The 18,452-nt window shown below is 49.2% G+C and overlaps 7 protein-coding genes across 7 annotated transcripts; 3 read left to right on the forward strand and 4 right to left on the reverse strand.

The window, feature by feature from the left end:
- Nucleotides 1-669: 669 nt before the first annotated feature.
- VC83_09502 (uncharacterized protein) lies at nucleotides 670-1,782 on the forward strand (the record flags this gene model as incomplete). Its single annotated transcript, XM_024472916.1, has 2 exons — nucleotides 670-1,484; nucleotides 1,557-1,782. The coding sequence occupies exons 1-2, from the start codon at nucleotides 676-678 to the stop codon at nucleotides 1,780-1,782; spliced, it is 1,035 nt and encodes a 344-aa protein (XP_024319514.1). The 5' UTR covers nucleotides 670-675.
- A 524-nt stretch (nucleotides 1,783-2,306) lies between these two features.
- On the reverse strand, nucleotides 2,307-4,039 carry VC83_09503 (uncharacterized protein; the record flags this gene model as incomplete). The annotated part of the gene is made up of 5 exons (XM_024472917.1): nucleotides 2,307-2,360; nucleotides 2,416-2,853; nucleotides 2,960-3,532; nucleotides 3,582-3,916; nucleotides 4,009-4,039. The coding sequence occupies 5 exons, from the start codon at nucleotides 4,037-4,039 to the stop codon at nucleotides 2,307-2,309; spliced, it is 1,431 nt and encodes a 476-aa protein (XP_024319515.1).
- Nucleotides 4,040-4,065: 26 nt separating this feature from the next.
- Nucleotides 4,066-4,790, reverse strand: VC83_09504 (uncharacterized protein; the record flags this gene model as incomplete). The annotated part of the gene is made up of 2 exons (XM_024472918.1): nucleotides 4,647-4,790; nucleotides 4,066-4,599 (listed from the first exon to the last, which is right to left on the reverse strand). The coding sequence occupies exons 1-2, from the start codon at nucleotides 4,698-4,700 to the stop codon at nucleotides 4,066-4,068; spliced, it is 588 nt and encodes a 195-aa protein (XP_024319513.1). The 5' UTR covers nucleotides 4,701-4,790.
- A 114-nt stretch (nucleotides 4,791-4,904) lies between these two features.
- Nucleotides 4,905-5,893, forward strand: VPS20_2 (ESCRT-III subunit protein vps20). The gene is made up of 3 exons (XM_024472919.1): nucleotides 4,905-5,044; nucleotides 5,089-5,452; nucleotides 5,509-5,893. The coding sequence occupies exons 1-3, from the start codon at nucleotides 5,007-5,009 to the stop codon at nucleotides 5,710-5,712; spliced, it is 606 nt and encodes a 201-aa protein (XP_024319512.1). The 5' UTR covers nucleotides 4,905-5,006; the 3' UTR covers nucleotides 5,713-5,893.
- Nucleotides 5,884-6,995, reverse strand: CYC1_2 (iso-1-cytochrome c). Its single transcript, XM_024472920.1, has 3 exons — nucleotides 6,853-6,995; nucleotides 6,120-6,405; nucleotides 5,884-6,068 (listed from the first exon to the last, which is right to left on the reverse strand). The coding sequence occupies exons 1-3, from the start codon at nucleotides 6,866-6,868 to the stop codon at nucleotides 6,044-6,046; spliced, it is 327 nt and encodes a 108-aa protein (XP_024319511.1). The 5' UTR covers nucleotides 6,869-6,995; the 3' UTR covers nucleotides 5,884-6,043.
- Nucleotides 6,996-7,588: 593 nt separating this feature from the next.
- On the forward strand, nucleotides 7,589-8,035 carry VC83_09507 (uncharacterized protein; the record flags this gene model as incomplete). Its single annotated transcript, XM_024472921.1, has 1 exon — nucleotides 7,589-8,035. One exon carries the CDS (start codon nucleotides 7,589-7,591, stop codon nucleotides 8,033-8,035), a length of 447 nt encoding a protein of 148 aa, XP_024319510.1.
- Nucleotides 8,036-8,521: 486 nt separating this feature from the next.
- Nucleotides 8,522-9,686, reverse strand: VC83_09508 (uncharacterized protein; the record flags this gene model as incomplete). The annotated part of the gene is made up of 3 exons (XM_024472922.1): nucleotides 8,522-8,859; nucleotides 8,918-9,323; nucleotides 9,615-9,686. The coding sequence occupies 3 exons, from the start codon at nucleotides 9,684-9,686 to the stop codon at nucleotides 8,522-8,524; spliced, it is 816 nt and encodes a 271-aa protein (XP_024319509.1).
- Between the last annotated feature and the right edge of the window lie 8,766 nt (nucleotides 9,687-18,452).

The raw sequence follows: 18,452 nt of genomic DNA on the forward strand, positions 1-18,452 counted from the left end.
ACACGCACACGTTCGAAGACAAACAACAAGCAGGCGCGAGGGCGGAAGGATAAGCAGGCAAGGCGAGGCTTCAAGCGTTACCAGGCTTGGGAAGACGCCCAGAAGAGGCAACAAGCTTCGCATGCAGCACCAGTCAGACAGCCGTCCTATGATGACCGGAGGAATAATGAGTCCAGACATGCTCACAGACTGACCAATAATGTATCCGGATTTTATGGCGGCGATGAACGTCTGCCTGCTGAAGAGCCACAACGCTTACAGAGAAACGTTGTTGATAATCAGCCCAGATATCGTGAAGTAAGTTTCAACGTAGGAGGGAGTACCATTTGTACTGATAACAGGAAGCAGTTACCTGTCAGCCGACCTTTGGAATCTGTCCAATACCAACAAGCACTGTTAGTCGGCACCAGAACAGGGCCACTACGTGCAACGCGAGGTAATGTTGAGGTCCAACATCCTTGATCAGTACAAAGACCCACCACCCAGGTCCACCTATGAATATGTGGACCGGCCCATAGTCACTGAAACCGGTGAACCTTGGAGATCCGAGGCACCGCGAGCCGAGAACCGCGCCAGCTAGCCGGTATGACTCGGCCATTCAGTCCGCACGATGCCCCCATCCATTGAGCGCGGCGATTTGCCCAGCGACCGCCGGATAGGAGAGAATCACCAGTCATGATGAGTGTCCGCCAGGCGAGGAACGCCCCACCGCGGGCTCATGAAGAACAGGTATTGTACACACGCGGTGAGCCTGAGCCCAAGCGCTTCAGACCCCTCCCCGTCCACTCCAACGTCATCTACGACGACGAGCCCGAGGTCGTGCCCAAGCGCCGCCGCGTAGCTGCGGACCCTGGCGTCTTTCAGCCTGCCAACACGGGCGTCGAGTATGTTCGTCTCCGTCCAGTGCCACGTGCAGATGACCGTTTCTTTCCTTCGTCTTCATCAGCCGCGTCATCCCAGGGGATAGAGGAGCGCCGCTACGATCACGCATTTACCCAGAATGCTGTCGTTGATAGCCAGCCGTCTATGATGTCTCAGCAGCCTCTGGCGCCTAGAGAGCTCCGGCCTGTCAGGCACGTGGCAGACCATAATGCGGCTTTTGGTAAGCTTTCATTAGATGATCGTGCGCAGCGAGGTGAGTCTCAGGCGCCTATGCGGCAGCGAGTTGTAGAGCAGCAGCGGCCGACTGCTTATGTGTCTGAGAACCGCCCTCCGGGAGCGTATGAACAACGCTATGCTGCTCAGGAGCCACAGTACTATCAGCGCCCTGTTGGAGTGACCCGCGAGCAGGCAGAGTACCAGTCTCGTGACCCTGTACCGTTGTATTTGCCGGCGAGACCCCCACCAGCGGAGCGTCCGCGTCCAGAATTACCAGCGAGGCCTTTACCAGCTGAACGTCCCCATTCTGCTTTACCAGCCAGACTCCTACCAGCCGAACGTCCATACGGCGACTTTGAGCCGCAGCCTGTAGAGTATCGACGCGTGTAAGTCTAGTGTTTTATATTTCTCTCTCTCTCTCCCTGTCAGTTCGCTGACGCTATCCTCTGTCATATTAGCCCTTCACGAGAGCAGCAGTACCGGGAAGTTCGTACACGGCCTGCGGAGGACATCGGAGATCCAAGATATGCAGCGCGACAGGTTAGACCGTGGGGCAAGGTGCGGTATGAAGTCGCTCCTGGGCCGGCACCGAATGGGCCGAAGATGTATTCGGGGAGTACGCCAAGACCGGGGAGGTTATTGTGTTGGATTGACTGGAGGTCGAACTATTTGGTGGACGATTAGGACGAGGCATTCAACGGCTTGAAGTCATGTGCTTTAATACTGGCGTGGAGGGGATACGAGAGACGAATGGTAGGTCGCAATTATATGTTGGGCTGTTTGAGGTATACTGACGCCTTGGAAGGAGGGAAGGGACGAACGGCGGATGGATAAAAAGAGGGAAAGAACGAGAGAATGTGGGAAGGAACGAAAGGCAGAGTGGCTTTATATAGACGGACGGGGGTTGTTAATTAACAACTTGGCGCGCGGGAAGGGCGGTTGGGGAAGAGCATATGTCGGCCCTTCTGCGACATGAGGCATATACTTTGTTTGCACTGTTTGTATGGAAGCATAGACACGCAAGGCATGAAGCATGAGGCATTAAAGGTTGGAGGACTTTTGTCGACGGCCAAAACATGTATAATATAGACTTCACAGGTGCACATAATCAAAGACAAATACCAACATCCATTATCTCCATCTCAAACTCCTAAAAAATGCATAACCCCACCATCAAGTCATCCCAAGACGACCCCCCCCCCCCTCTTTTACATCCCCCTCTCCTTCAACCTCCGATACTTCCCCGCATCCTTCACACTCGGCTTCACCGAACCCAGCGCAACCTCCAATCCACCCTCTCAATCCTGACCTCCTCACTCCCCCATCCCTCCTCAACGCCGCCACCGCAGCAGCCTGATGCAAATTCCCCAAATCCGCCCCCGAATACCCCTCCGCCCTCCCATCCCTCGCCACCTCCTCCAACCCCTCCATCACCGCCCCCGGCAGTGCCTTCGCATACAGCGCGCGCAGAATCTCGACCCGCTCATCGGCATTCGGCAAGTCGATGAAGACGCTCGTCCCCAGGCGGCCCGGGCGCAGCATCGCGGGGTCGATCATGTCCGGTCTGTTCGTGGCGGCGACGACGTAGATGCCCGCGCGACTGCTGAGGCCGTCCAGTTCGGTGAGCAGCGTGTTTGACGACTTTGCTGCTTGCTTCAGACAACGAGTCCTCGCGCTTGGGGACGAGAGCGTCCAGCTCGTCGAAGAATAGGATGCAGGGGACGGAGGAGCGCGCGCGCTCGAAGACTTGTCGGACTGCGCGCTCGGACGCCGACGTACTTGTTTAGTAGCTCAGGGCCCTTGATGGAGATGAAATTCGCCTTCGACTCGTTCGCTACCGCCTTCGCTAGGAGCGTCTTACCGCACCCTGGCGGTCCCCAGAGTAAGACACCAGTTGGGCTGTGATACCCACGCGCGCGAAGGCGGCGGGGCGACGGATGGGCTCGATGATGGCCATAGTCAGCTGCTCGCGCACGGTGTGCAGAGCCCCGATGTGCGCCCACGTCGTGTCGGGGATGGTAGCGAATCCCTCGCGGCGCGCGGAGGGCTGGACTTTGGGGATGGCGGCGAGGAAATCGGAGTAGGTAATTGAGAAGTCTCCGTCGGGGGGTGTTTCGCCGGCGTGCTTGACGAGGCTGCGGAGGAGGCGGAGTGGGGCGGAGAGGGGGGTCGGGTGTGCGGTTAGGTCGGTGGAGGTGGTAGTAGTGGCGGAGGTAGAGGCGGCAGTGAGGATGCTATCGATTTCCATGACATCTGTTGTGAGTGCCGTTGGGGGAGTTAGGGGGGTGTCTACGACGCGCTGCTTGAGAGCTGTCATCATGCGCTTCATCGCTTCTGTGCCGGCGACCGAGACGACATCATTGAGATCCGCGCCGACGAAACCGGGAGTCATCTTGGCGAGCTTGAGGAAGTCGAATTCATCGGGTAACATGAGCTTTTGCGTCAGCGCACGCAGGATCTTCTCGCGACGCCTCGTTTGGTACGCCGAGGTTGATTTCCTTGTTGAAGCGTCCCGCGCGGCGGAGCGCGGGGTCAATGCTGTCGGGTCTGTTGGTGGCAGCGATGATGATGACAGGTTTCCCGTCCGTCTTCTCCAGCGCCATGTCGTCCATGCACGTCAGCATCTGCGCAACAATACGCTTCTCCATCTCACGCTGCGCGCTCTCACGCTTCCCCATGATAACGTCGATCTCATCGATGAAGACAAGACAGGGAGCCATTTTCTTTCGCTCGTCGAAGATCTCGCGGATCTTCTTCTCAGACTCGCCGGACATGCCGGCTACGAGCGAGGGCGCCGAGATGGGGATGAAGGAGACGCCTATTTCGGATGCGAAGGCGTTAGCGATCATAGTCTTGCCGCATCCGGGCGGGCCGTGGAGGAGGACACCGCGGGCGGCTGGATGCCGGTACGGAGGTATGTTTCGGGGTAGAGCATGGGCATGGCGACGAGTTCGTTCAGCTCTTCGATCACTGCGTCGACACCGCGAGGTTGGCGAGGGAGATGTCTGCGGGTGGAGTGCGGTCGACTTCTTTCTTTGGCTCTCTCTCTGCCTTGCGGCGCTTCTTGTGCGGCTCTCCATTGGTATGTCTGTCCGCCTTGCCCGGCGTCGTCGCATCTCCATCGAGTGCCTGGGTTGGAGTTGAAGGTGTAGTTTGTCCCGTCGTTAAGGCATCTGATTGTGTGTTCGGTGTGAGGGATGCCTTCGGTTGCGCCCACAACTTCGTAATGCTCCTATTCATGACATTGTGCTCCTTCAGTACAGGTACAGCATCGGCGATCCCATCAAAATCCCCATCCAGCGAAGCCTCGCTATCATCCTGCTCCTCTTTTATAACTAGTAGAACACGGTCGATCGAGTCATCGAGCAACTTCTTCGGTCTGCGCCTAAGACTTGAATTCGAATTCTTAATGCTGTCGTATACTACCGATGTAGAAAGCCTCTTCCCGCCATCCTCACGCTCGGCCTGCTCGTCAGCGATTTTGCGAACAACTTGGTATATCTGTAGCGATTAGAATATTTCCCCACAACTTTTCTCGCAAAACCCACCTCGCGATCAAGACTCTGCGTCAAACTTGGCCTCTGGCCGCTTCTAATCGGCATCGCTGCGATAAATCATAAGTCACACGTAGATTTGCAAAGTCAAAAATCCCAAGAAGTCGCACCGATCGGTGATGTTGTGTTCCCCGTCCAAACTTTTTGACTTTCCCAACTGCACCCCTGTAATCGCGCCGGCAACTCCGTTATCGCACCCCGACCGCCTTTAGGGTGGATGACGCCCTCGACCTTCTGCTCCGAAAACAGGGCCTCCAAGACACAAAAAACCGTTGACAATGACAATACAACTATAAGATTCCAGCCGAAGCATGCGCCTTCGTCGCTTTCAAATAACCCCGCGATTCAGCAGCCATGGGCAGTACTGCCAGCAAGCCGTCCGCGCAAGATGAGTACGTGCCTGCCCCTCTCGTATGCCTTACTCACCCCTCCCCAGGGCGATTCTCAACCTCAAAATCCAGCGCGACAGGCTGCATAAATACCAGAAGCGGATTACGGTGATCACAGCCCGAGAACACGCTATTGCAGCGACGCTGCTGAAGCAGGGTGACCGTCCGCGTGCACTGTTGGCGCTGCGGCGGAAGAAGTACCAAGAAAGTCTGCTGGCGAAGACGGATGCGCAGCTAGAGCAGCTAGAGGTGCTGACGAGTAGTGTGGAGTTTGCGCTGGTGCAGAAGGATGTGGTGTTTGGGCTGAGGGAGGGGACGAGGGTGTTGACGGAGATTCAGAAGGAGATGGGAGGGTTAGAGCAGGTGGAGAAGTTGATGGGGGAGACGGCGGAGGCGGTGGCTTATCAGCAGGTATGTTTGGTGCTGTTTATTAAGTGAGTGTGAAGCGGTTGCTAATGTTTGAGTAGGAGGTCAGTGATATGTTGGGAGGGAAGATCTCGAATCAGGATGAGGATGAGGTGGAGGATGAGCTTGAGGCACTAGAGGCGCAAGTTACAGGCGTGATGCCGAGTGTGCCTACGACGAAGCTGCCTAGCAAGGAGAGGGCGGGGGCTAGGGAGAAGCAGAGGGAAGAGCAAAGAGAGGAGAGGCAAGCGATGTTGGCGTCTTGATTTGTGTATATGTGAGTGCCTTAGTTGAATTCGACGAGATAAAGGTTACATATGGCTAGATGACTACTTGGGCTATTATGGATGGACATGAACATCGGCAAGGCGTTTGGATGAGAAGAATCATAGAGGAACCCAAGCATGAGCAGAGCGCAGCGCATAGTTACAAACATTATTGAAATAAACCTTTCCGCCCCAACTCATCTATTCTATATGATATGCAGGACGTACACGCGATGTTAAAGAGGAGATCTTTTCCCACCCAACAGCCAACGCTATCTAACCTATTGTACAAGTACAGCCTTTTATATCATTACAGCATCAGCGTCCCCGTCTATTTAGTCTCCTCACGGAGGAAGCTGGGATTTGTTAGAATTGTTTCGAGCTGGCAGCGGCTGTGGCTAACTTACGTGATCAGGTCGTTGCGGTCCTTCTCCTTCTTGAGTCCACCGAAGGCCATCTTGGTGCCAGGGATGTACTTCTTTGGGTTCTCGAGGTACTCGAAGAGAGTATCGGTGTTCCAGGTGATAGCCTTCTGCTTGTTGGCATCGGTGTATGCGAAGCCCTCAACGGCGCCGGTTTGGCGGCCGAAGAGACCGTGGAGGTTAGGGCCGATCTTGTTGGCCTCTCCATCACCGAGGGTGTGGCATTGTGCGCAACGGGTCTTGAAGAGGTTGGCACCCTTCTTTGAGTCTCCTACGTGATGCGTTAGTTGTCTGTTTCTGGAGTTGGTGAAGGCTTGGCTGTGCCGAGGGTAACGAGAAAAAGTTGGCAGCGGGGTTGGCGATGAGTTAATGGCGCTTCAGAGGATATCTGGCATGTTATGCATTGGCTGGCGAGTGATTTCGAGATAGATGAGGCAGGAGAGGCTGTTGTTGATAGCTGTCTCCCCCTTGCTTGGATGGCAATTCGAAGTTGACAGAGGGCAAAGTGCATCGTCTCTTTCGCCAGATCTATTCATCGTAGGCACTCGTCGAAGCCAGCATGCCATTGACCAAGCATCTCTGCATCCCCAGGACAAACTTCAACCCATCCCAGGCATCGCCTCCATCTCAATGGAAAACCGCCGTCGCCGTGGATAAATTGCGCAAACGATGATTCCCAGCACAGCCAGCCAGTGCGTAAGAAAACGGGACTACATACCGTCCTTGAAAGGCATTTTGAATAAGTATTAAGGTAATAAAAGCGATTGAAGGTGTTTGTTTGTTGTATGTTTAAAACAAGACGTAAGGCAAGTTAAGTAGGAGGAATCGAAAAACTTTCTCTTACCCAGGACAAACCGGACATGACGGCCAGGAAACCAAGAAATTAGCGTCTCCCAGTCATCAGTCGGCCCCCCAGCCACATGTTGTGCTGATCCACCAATCAGAAGGCTCGACTTTGTCATTTTTGTATTCAACCGTCTCGGGAGACCTCGGGTCAAGGAACAAACAGTGCCGCGGAGAACGCACGTGGCCTATCTCGGCGCCCGTAATATTTTTGTTCCTGAGCCATTTGTTCGTGCGGCTCTTTTTGGCAACACTACTACTGAGGAATACGCGGTAAAATTATACTGCCCATTCAAGATTGCCTATCCAGGACAACAGGCAATCAACACACGGAACAATGTCCGCCTCAATCCCACGCTTTCTCCTCCCCGCGGTCCCTCCACCTGGCGCCCGCGTCTCACCTCGCCCACCTCCCGCACCATCCGAGCCGCTTCCACAAAGGCCACAAAACCCAAGGCGCCTGCCTCCAAAATTCCCGTCCTCGAGAAGCCTACACGTTTCAACCCGCCCTCGCACGGCAAGAGCCTACCCAACCGCACAGTGCGGTACCCCGGCCCCCGCTCAGCGAATCCGAGATCGCAGCCCAGAAGACGAAGAAATACCCTACCATGATGCCCCCCGAGGGGACGTTCATGCACTGGTTCCTGAACAATCGCAGCATCCACATCTACATCACGCTTGGAGTCCTGTCGTCGCTGGCGGGGTTCACGTTCCTGGTTAGTCTGCGACGGGACTCGAAGTTTGGGGATCTCCTGCCGGAGCCGAAGGATGCGATATGGCACCCCTTTGCGACGGTGAGGACGGTGTTTGAGGTTTTGAGGCTGGATACCGAGGCGAGGAGCGCGGAGACTAAGGAGAGGAGAGAGAGGAGGGTGGAGGATGTGGCGAAGAGGGGAGAGTACAGGAAGGCGCATGGGTTGGAGACAGAGGGCTTTGGTGGGTGGACTGCCAAGGAGGCACCTCCTGTCGCTGTTCAGGAAGCAATGGAAGCGGGAGAGGATAGCGTGGAGCAGCCGAAGCAGAAGAGGCAGGTTAAGAAGTGGTTGGGGATTTGGTAGGGCGCCAGTATGAGGGAAGGTAAGGGATAGACGGGTACGAGCTGCATTAGAAGCTTGGGCTCCATAGCGCGGCAGAGAAGGGAGAGTTTGGATGTACGATATATGTGAGATTAGCGCCACTATTTCCGCGGCAGACAGCGAAGTCATGTACAAACAAACTACTATATCTCAAGTCCACCGATAGATTTCCCAAGTCACCATGATAGAGGTATCATGTAGTACATAAAAGTGTGGCAGCACACCCTTTTCCACGTTGATGGTCACTTCATGCATGTTGTTTGTGAAAATCATCGTTTTATTCTACTTCATCCTCCCATTTTCCTCAGCCAAATGCAACAGCCAACCCATTTTTTAATGCCCTTTTCTGTTTTCTCATATCAACCTTCGCAGCCGAACGCCAACTCGAAGCATATGTTTTGAAGTCTTTTTCTCTTTTGTCCTCTCGATTTTTTTAAGCTGAATGAGGTTTCCTCATCGAATATATCCCTACTGGCTGCTTGGTTCAGCACCACCACGACTGGAACTAGGACTGCTTGGTCCACTATAACTAGGACCAGGACTGCTTGGTCCAGCACCACAGAGGCCTAACCTTGCCATGTCAGCCGTAGCGGTATCTTCAATCCACTCACCTGGGAGACCTTTTTGGCGTGGTGTGTCGGACTTGCCGGGGGACATCGCCCGGATCCTTCGCTTTGTGCGCTGCGAGATTGTCTTGAGTTCTTGCCGGATCTCCCATTCGTACTTGAATATCTTCGTGTTAATCGTTGACAGAAGACGGCTCATGCCATAAACTTTTGGGATGCCCGAAGCGCGGACAACTGCTTCTAAAAGAGATGTTAGCTTTTCATGCTATAAAGTGAGAAATTTAACATCGTAGTTTACCTTTGTACTTTACCAAAGAATCAAGTTTAGCTGTAGCTTCAGCCTGGTTCCAACCAGCTTCAGCTATACAACACGCGATATACTTTAACCCTTTCGCATAACTGTGGCCCTGTAGTGTTGCTGGCTCGTCAAATAGGGCGTACTCGCAGACTAGGTCAAATGATCTTGGTACATTTGGACCAGAGTAAGCATTAATATCGACTTCCTCACAATCTGGCATGTCGAGCTCCCAGAAACTCTTGTAGGCCGTTGCCGCCCCCATAACTTGGCTCATACGATAGTCAAGAGAGTCTCGCATCTGTACTAGGCCCATAAGCGTAGGCCTTTCAACCCCCTCGAGTGGACGATTAATGGAGCCATGAAGCGCCACATTTTTTGCTTGCTCATCGAGACCAGGTTTTGCTAGCTAAATATTTGCGTGCGTGTCCCTTGACTTGTGTAAGCAGCATATCGTAGCTAAAGATTCGTTCTCCTGGACCAAACTGATATTCTCCTCCAGGCGGCTCTTGTTGTTCTCCAGCAGCCTTTAGCTGCAACCACCTCTCCTTGAATTTGTTTAGAGGGAATCCTGTCCGCTCTGAATACTCCATCTCCCACTGGTCATCTTGCGACGAAAACATAGGATGGTGGACTGAAATTTGAGTCCCTGATTTCGTAAGTTCCATCTTAGGATCTTTTCCTGGACAGCATCGCGTACTAGCTTAACAAGTCCTGCATAAGTTGGACTTTGATCGTAGTCATCCACTTCTTCAGTGTTGAAGCCTTCCATAGTAATCTTCAAAAGTGTGTCGGTTAAGGCTGTCACGAAAGGAGATCCTCAAAAACGACGTCGGATAGTCCCACTAACTGGCCATGAAAGACTCTCTTTCCACTTCGCTTGTGCAGCAAGAGTGGTGATGTTCAAGTCTGCATTAATCGCATATCCACTGTAACGATGTACGGTTACGCTCGCGCTACATCCCACTGAGCCAAAAAGACTACAGTATTCGGCTCGCCCGGAATACGCGTAACACGCTTTATATACCACATGTACTGTAACGGCGGCACCCGTTACATCCACCACTATAGCAGGCTGTTGTAACTAGGCAGAGCCCAGCTTTTGGTGCACTGCTCCCAATTGCCTGTTTGAATATCTTCGTTGTTAGGAGCCTAGTGTAACGGGTGCCGCCGTTACAATACATGTGGTATATAAAGCATGTTACGCGTATTCCGGGCGAGGCGGAATACTTAAGTCTTTTTGGCTCAGTGGATGTAGCGCGAGCGTAACCATACATCATTACACCTAGGCTTATTTCCTTTCGTAAGGCCCATGTGGATTGCAAACGTCCCCTCCTTTCCATGAGAAAATATCAAAATGATGACCGGTCGCCCATCATCTTTGTAAGGACACAGGGCACCCAGCTGTAATGGTGGGTGCACCAGATATGAGAATCTAGCCACCCAAGGAAGGGATGAATTTACTAAGACAACACACTGTCTTAGGAAACAGAGCCAAAGGGTTGTAGCTTAGTGTTACGACGGAACAAGAAGGCTGGCCAACTACAGGACAGGAAGGAGGGAGGTCGCATGAGACCGGCCCTGGTACCTGGAGGGGCAGCGGGGAATAGTAGTTCCGAAAGTATCACGTGACGGACTCGCAGGATGATGAGAAGAGTCCTAAGAGTCCAGGACTCCGAGGACTCGAGTGAGTTCCCAGGAGTCCACTAGGCACGTGATGGACTCGCAGGATGATGAGAAGAGTCCTAAGAGTCCAGGACTCCGAGGACTCGAGTGAGTTCCCAAGAGTCCACTAGGCACGACGCCACTATATAAGTAGATAGTATTTCCTTAGATAGGAGCTTCGTGCTCAACTCAATACAGTATTTGTTATATACTAGTAACGTGTTACTTGAAGCCTTTGTGTCTGATCCCCTGCCTCCTCTGATAAGTAAACCTTTACGCAAGAGAACCTCTGTGTCTTCTATCGTTTAGAAGTCAGCGTTACACTTAGACTATTCCACAACGCAGCAATCAGGTGTGTGATATAGTGAAGTGGTTCAGACAAGTTGCAACAAATGTTGAGTCTGGGAACTCAGGGGTAAGTCAGAGGTTAACACCTCACTGACTTTTCAGAAACAAGGAGTAACAAGATGAATGCTTGGAAGCTTGGAAAAGACGTGGAAGTATGTGATAGTCGATTTACTGTATTGCCTGCTTGCCCTTTCTTAAGGAAAGGGCAATCCTATTGATGCCAAAGGAGTGTAGTTCTCTCATTTTCCATGACTTTCCATGACTAACCAGGCTTGGTAAATGTATTAGAAATCAAGTGCGACCCACAACTAGCTTGCTAATCATGTAGTGAACGTAAGAGAATCCCATAGAACCATCTCTTGGGTTCCTAGCCTATAGGAAGTGAAAAGGAGGTCCAAGGTCAGAGTACCTATAGACAAATTATGTCATAACTTAACCAATCTTGTGGGTAACTAAGTAGCGATGACGTGTAATGAATCATAGAGGGTTGTAGAAGCTTCTAGAGCTATCGTTCATGTTCCTAGGCCACTAGTTGGTAGAGATATGCCATGTGGTAGTATTGGCCCACCCCCTTAAGGAGGAGATTTTCTTAATAACTTGTTCAATGAGTGTCCAAATGATATGCCGTGATGTATGTAGCATAAACAGATGTAGTAGAAGAGTTTGCAGCAATCGTTGAGTAGTATTGCTTCTGTTGTTGGTGTGATAAGCCAAGATATGTATGGTGACTTGTAGGTTTGAGGAGGAGATTTCTAAGTTTGCTCTTGAGTTTGATAGCAAACTGAGTGCAACGAATGTCAGTATGACACCAGCTCATAGTAATAGCATATGAGAGTGCGAGTCAGAGGCTAAACGGATGCTATCCTATAGGTCTACTACGAAGGATACAAAAAAGATGAAGAGAGGAATCACCGTTTGGTCAATCTCCTTAAGTACCCGAAACGGGTCCGACTCGGCTAACCTGCCTTCACCCTCACCACGTGACCATGACTTGTCCGACTCAGATACCTTCCGTCACTGAAGGAGAGGAACCCCCGTTGGGTCAATCTCCTCAATGTAAGGACAGTTCGAACCGAGGCTGACCTTCAAGTCTGCAGAAGTATCCGAAGTATAATGTGAAGACTTCGATACTCGAAGCAGTAGGACAAGGTATAGTAATTCAGGCTCCAAAGCATATACTTTATACCACAGGGGTCAAGCGGTGAGACTAACAGGTTGGCCAAGTGGTTCGACTCGAAGTAAGGGAATGCAAAGTAAGTTGAAGCAGGAGGAATTGCAAGAAGGCCAAGTAGTATATAATTTGCTAGCTAAAGATCAATAAGAGACATGAGCAATAAGTGCTTATATAACAGTAAAAATCCCTAGTGCCAAATAAGCGAAGGCACTAATTAACTGAACCCTAGCTAAGCGAGCCCTAGTGCAGCAAGCCAATAACAAGAGAGCCTAAGCCAGTAGTCAACATTTGGGCTGATCTAGGTCAGCAAGTGAAGCGAAGTGAGCGAAGTGAGCAAAGCAGGTGAAGTGAATGACATAGTGAAATAAGTACTAGAGACTAAAGCGAATTGAAGGGTCGTGACACAAATATCGAAGGAGTGTCATGACACTCAAGTACCTGAAACGGGTCCGACTCGGCTAACCTGCCTTTATGTCAGCACGGGGGAGTGCTGATTCAAAAACATATAGCAGCCTCAGACACAGTCACAGCTGCTATTCCTGAAAAACTTGAAAAATCCCCACCAGGCACAACTTCAACTGAGACTACAACTTCTCCCCTAGACAACAAAGATGTGTCGATGGTGCTTTCTCAGAGTTTCACACACCTGTTAATCCCTATTCAACTCCATTTCAAACAACAGGTGTTATCTACAAGGGCTATGATAGACTCAGGGGCAACAGGCAACTTTATATCTCAAGACCTCATCTTGACACACCAGTTACCTACAATTCCCAAACGCACTCCAGAGTTGCTCCGAGTCATTGATGGAACTCCTATCAGTTCAGGTTCCATTACCTGCAACTCCCCAGTACTCAAACTTAAGATTCCCCTAGGAAAATCAACATTTTCAGACACCATCTCTTTAGATGTTATACCAATGAAGTACCCAGTCATCCTAGGTCTTCCATGGCTTCAAAGGCATGATCCAACTATCAATTGGAAGCATTTATCGCTTGGGTTTAGCTCAAATCCTGAGCTCAATACTGAAAAAACCCTTCAAGCCTCAGTTACCCCTATTCAGGTCCAAGACTCAGACTTGTCCCAGATCAAGGATTTTGACCAAACTATGGACGATATATCATCTCTGATATGGGTTAAACCTTTCCAACCTGTCCTGGAGATAGCAGCTACTTCAGATTTGGAGAAATCATCTCAGGAGGTCATTTTGCCTTTAGCATACCAAGACTACCAACATCTTTTTGACAAGGCAAAGGCATCAATTCTGCCAAAGCACCAGCCTTATGACCATGAGATACCACTCGCAGAAGGCTCAATGCCTCCCTACGGCCCTATCTACTCTCTATCTGAATTAGAGCTGAAAACTCTCAGAGAATACCTAGATGAGAACCTTAGTTCTGGCTTTATCAGACCTTCTTCCTCACCAGCAGGAGCTCCCATTCTCTTTGTCAAGAAGAAAAATGGCTCCTTGCGTCTCTGTGTTGATTATAGGGGCCTTAATGCAGTCACTGTTAAAAACAGATATGCTTTACCCCTTATCCCTGAGCTCATGGATAGGCTCTCTTCAGCAAGGATCTTTACCAAGTTAGATCTCAGGGGAGCTTATAACAGGTGATGAGTGGAAGACAGCATTCAGAACACGCTATGGTCATTTTGGAATACCAGGTAATGCCTTTTGGGCTGCCAATGCACCTGCTTCTTTCCAAGCTCTCATGAATGATATTCTAAGACCTTACTTGGATATCTTTGTTGTTGTCTACTTAGATGACATTCTTATATACTCTTTAGGACACTCAAGAGCATGTTCTACATGTTAGACAAGTCTTAGAGAAGCTATCTCAAGCACAACTCTTTTGCAACTTGAGAAATGTCTTTTCCATATGTCTCAAGTTGATTTCTTGGGACATAGAATTTCAACAGAAGGCATTCAGATGGATCCTGAAAAGACAAAAGCAGTACAAACGTGGCCTATTCCTTCCAGCATTAAAGAGGTTCAGTCTTTCCTTGGGGTTGCCAACTATTACAGGAGGTTTATACCAAGATATACATCCTTGGCTTTACCCCTTACTCAATTACTTCACAAGGACACTTTGTATCACTGGGATAAGACACAGCAAGATGCTTTCGATGCTCTTAAAGGAGAATTCAAAGAAGGAAAATGTTACTACACTTTAACCCCTTGAAACTTGCCACTCTTGAGACAGATGCCTCAGATTTTCCTATTTCTGGAATCTTATACCAAGCTCCAAAGGACAAACAAGAAGAGCTACAGCTGTGGCATTTTACTCAAGAAAGCTATCAGCAGCCGAACAAAACTATCCCATTACAGACAAGGAACTGCTTGCCATAGTATGTTCTCTAAAGCATTGGAGATGCTACCTTGAAGGGGCAAACTATCCTATCACTATTTACAGTGACCATTCAAATCTCTTGACCTTTACAACCACTAAACAGCTCAATCGACGACAAGCAAGGTGGTCTGAACAACTAGGAGGTTTTGACTTTGTTATAAACATATCTCAGGGGCCAAGAATCAAAGAGCAGATCTCCTCTCAAGAAGACATGACTACCAAGATTCTGCTAAAACAAGCAATACAAAGGCCTGCTAGACTCTACAAAGCTTATAGCAGCATCTTTAAGCAACCCTCGCACTACAGAGGACTTAGAGGGAAACTTATCCCCTCAAGACCAAGTTGCCCCCATTACCTCTTCTCAGAAACCAGAGACCTTTAAAGACTAAACACCCTCAGCAACACTTCTTAAAGCATTCAAAGATGCTTACAACCACGATCCCTTTGCCAAAAGAACTTTGGAATACCTCCAGAAGAAAGGCTTCTCTCTGAGAAAGTTGGACTACGAAAATTTCTCAAAAAATCAGCAAGGACTTCTCTTATTCAAGAGCTATATCTATGTCCCAAGGGATAAACGATTACAGCTACACCTCCTACACAGGCTGCAGGGCACTTTGGCTTTGCAAAAACTTATGAACTTCTAACAAGAAGTTCTACTGGCCTAGTCTAAGGACTACTCTTCAAGACTATATATCTTCTTGCACTACTTGCAACTTGAACAAACCTACACGGCAAAAGCCCTATGGCCTCTTGCAGCCTCTACCTATACCAGAACGCCCATGGGACTCCATATCCATTGACTTTATAGTCAAGTTGCCTCCTTCTATCCCAAAAGGGGGTGCTACCCCTTATGACTCTATCCTTGTGGTGGTAGAAAGGCTCACAAAAATGGCACACTTTGAGCCTTGCAATGAGACTATCACAGCTTCTGAACTTGCGTGGCTATTCCTCAAGGTGGTCTTTAAATATCATGGAATTCCTGGACACTGGATCTCAGATAGGGGAAGCAGTTTTCACTTCAAACTTTTTTAAGGAGTTCTCTAAACTCTTAAACATGGAACAACGCTTCTCTACAGCTTATCACCCTCAAACAGATGGCCAGACAGAGAGAGTCAACTCTGTACTTGAACAATATCTAAGAATTTATAAACTATGCTCAAGACAACTGGGCAGATCTTCTCCATCTTGCAGAATTTGCTTACAACAACACAGTCTCTAACACCACAAAAGAGACACCTTTCTATGCAAACTATGGTTATCACCCTAGGTTTGAAGTGGCAGAACTGAATTGTCCTGAAAATTTCAAAAACCCTTCTGCTACTGAAAGAATCATCTACCTTAAGGACCTCCAGGACTATCTCAAGGTTCAAATACAGCGTGCACAAGACGAGCAGGCTCAGGCCTTTAACAGGGGGGTGGTTGCACCACAATTCAAAGTTGGTGATCAAGTCTTTTTGTCTAGAAGACATATCACAACTACTAGACCTTCAGACAAACTTGATACTAAAAGACTTGGACCTTTAAGATCACAAGGACTATTGGCAAGAATGCTTTCGAGCTTGCATTACCACCTACTTGGACTATCCATAATGTCTTCCATGCATCTCTCTTGTCTAAGGCACAAGAAAGTTCCTTAAGACCACTTCAGTCTCCTCCACCTCCTGTTCTGATCTTGGATCAACCAGAATATGAAGTAGAGTCTATCCTTGACAAAAAGACACTTAGAGGTCAGGACTACTTCCTCGTTAAGTGGAAAGGCTATCCTACAAGTGACAACACTTGGGAGCCTAAGAGAAATCTAAAAAATGCATCTAAAGCTCATTCTAGAATTTCTTTCTAAGAAAGCCAACTGGCTAAAGGGCAAGCAGACAGCCAACAAACGTCCTTAAAAGGGGATCATGTCATACTGACATTCGTTGCACTCAGTTTGCTATCAAACTCAAGAGCAAACTTAGAAATCTCCTCCTCAAACCTACAAGTCACCATACATATCTTGGCTTATCACACCAACAACAGAGGCAATACAGTAAATCGACTAGCACATACTTCTACGTCTTTTTCAAGCTTCCAAGCATTGATCTTGTTATTCTCTGTTTTTGAAAAGTCAGTGAGGTGCTAACCTCTGACTTACCCCTGAGTTCTCAGACTCAACATTTGTTGCAACTTGTCTAAACCACTTCACCACATCATACACCTGATTGCTGCGTTGTGGAATAGTCTAAGCTACAACCCTTTGGCTCTGTTTCCTAAGACAGTGTGTTGTCTTAGTAAATTCATCCCTTCCTTGGGTGGCTAGATTCTCATATCTGGTGCACCCACCATTACACTTCTGTTTGCAAGGGTTGTGTCACGGTTCACCAAGGAATAGGGCTCCAGTTGGGTATTATGAATTAAACTCAATCTAGAGAAGAAAGGAAAGAGAAGAGGAGCACTCGAGCAGTGGCTCGATCTATATACAGCTATGTTGTTGTGGAGTGAATTCTCTTTAGTGAGACCAGTTCTGAGAATTCACTCCACAACTGAAAACTTCGCTCCAACCCCGGAAAGCTCCCCACCCCCTGAACCCTTACTTGAGCTGCAAGGCGCACTTGATATTGTAACAGGTTGCCTCTTGAAAAGCCTATAGTGTTACGATATCAAGTGCGCCTTGCAGCTCGAGTGGGGGTTCAGGGGTGTGGGAGCTTTCCGGGGTTGGAGCGAAGTTTTCAGTTATGGAGTGAATTCTCAGAACTGGTCTCGCTAAAGAGAATTCACTCCACAATAGCTGTATATAGATCGAGCCACTGCTCGAGTGCTCCTCTTCTCTTTCCTTTCTTCTCTAGATTGAGTTTAATTCATAATACCCCAACTGGCGCCCTATGCCTTGGTGAACCGTGACATAAAACTCAATCTCTCTTATACCTCTTTTCCTGCTCTTTGAGCTGAACCCTCTTCTGAAATCGAAATCGAAATCCACTCTTTGAAAACCCAGAACCAGAAACCTTATCCTGAAGTCGATTCCAGGACGATCTCGAGGCAACCTCTCAAAGTTGGCTTTCGACAGTCAGCTCGACACACACACACCACCTTCGCAAGTCAGACCTTTTACAACGCTCCTCGACAAGGATATAACTGTGAGGGAAGTGCACTCCTCTCGAGTGGCTCCTACAGCCAACAACTGCACAATAGGGCCTTTGGCAATATGTGTCTGACTTGACGATATAAACCGAAATTGAAATAGCAACTCGCTATGGCTTATACAGCTGAAGAAAAAGCTGCAATGGCAGCTCGAAATGATCCAGAACAAGACCAGGAATCCCTGGCAGAAGGAGCATCAATTCCAAGCTCTGCAAACCAAACCAATGAACTTCATGATCCTAATTTCAAATCCGAAACCTTCCTTCACACTCTGGGCAAAACAGCTCAAGAGAGACATGAATCTATACTTGCAAATCGACATGAAAAGGCTGAATGGAATGTTGAAACCTTTGACGAATTTCAGAAACTATCTGTCGCCAACCAGAAAATGGCATGGACTTTGCACAAGAACATTCTTCGGGACTATTTGGCCCTAGCAGAGGACTCAAATTCGATACTGGCTGAAAAGGATGATGCCATTCTCCAGTTACAGGAACTGATCCAGAGCAACGAGCAACAAATCACAGAGCAACAAACAATTCAGAAATATCTTGAAAAGCAAACCCAACAAGCTGTGAAGAATGAACCAGGACACCACTCTCACAGTCGACTGTCAGCTCGGATTCCAGACCCTCCAATCCTCACAGATGGGATAGAGCCAGCATTTGAAGACTGGGTTGTGAAAATTCGCCTCAAGCTCGAAGCCAACATTGATCATTTTCCAACACAGACTTTACAAATGAGCTACATTCAGAGTCGACTGGGAGGACTGGCAGTTCGACATGTCAATCCAAGGCTTCGACCAAACTCTACAAACAAATTGCAGACAGCAGAAGAAATTCTCGAACTTTTGGAAAAGTCTTCAGTGATCCCGATCGAAGGC

The sequence above is a fragment of the Pseudogymnoascus destructans genome (assembly GCF_001641265.1).
Source record: "Pseudogymnoascus destructans isolate 20631-21 unplaced genomic scaffold scaffold_64, whole genome shotgun sequence".
In the NCBI taxonomy this organism is placed as follows: domain Eukaryota; kingdom Fungi; phylum Ascomycota; class Leotiomycetes; order Thelebolales; family Thelebolaceae; genus Pseudogymnoascus; species Pseudogymnoascus destructans.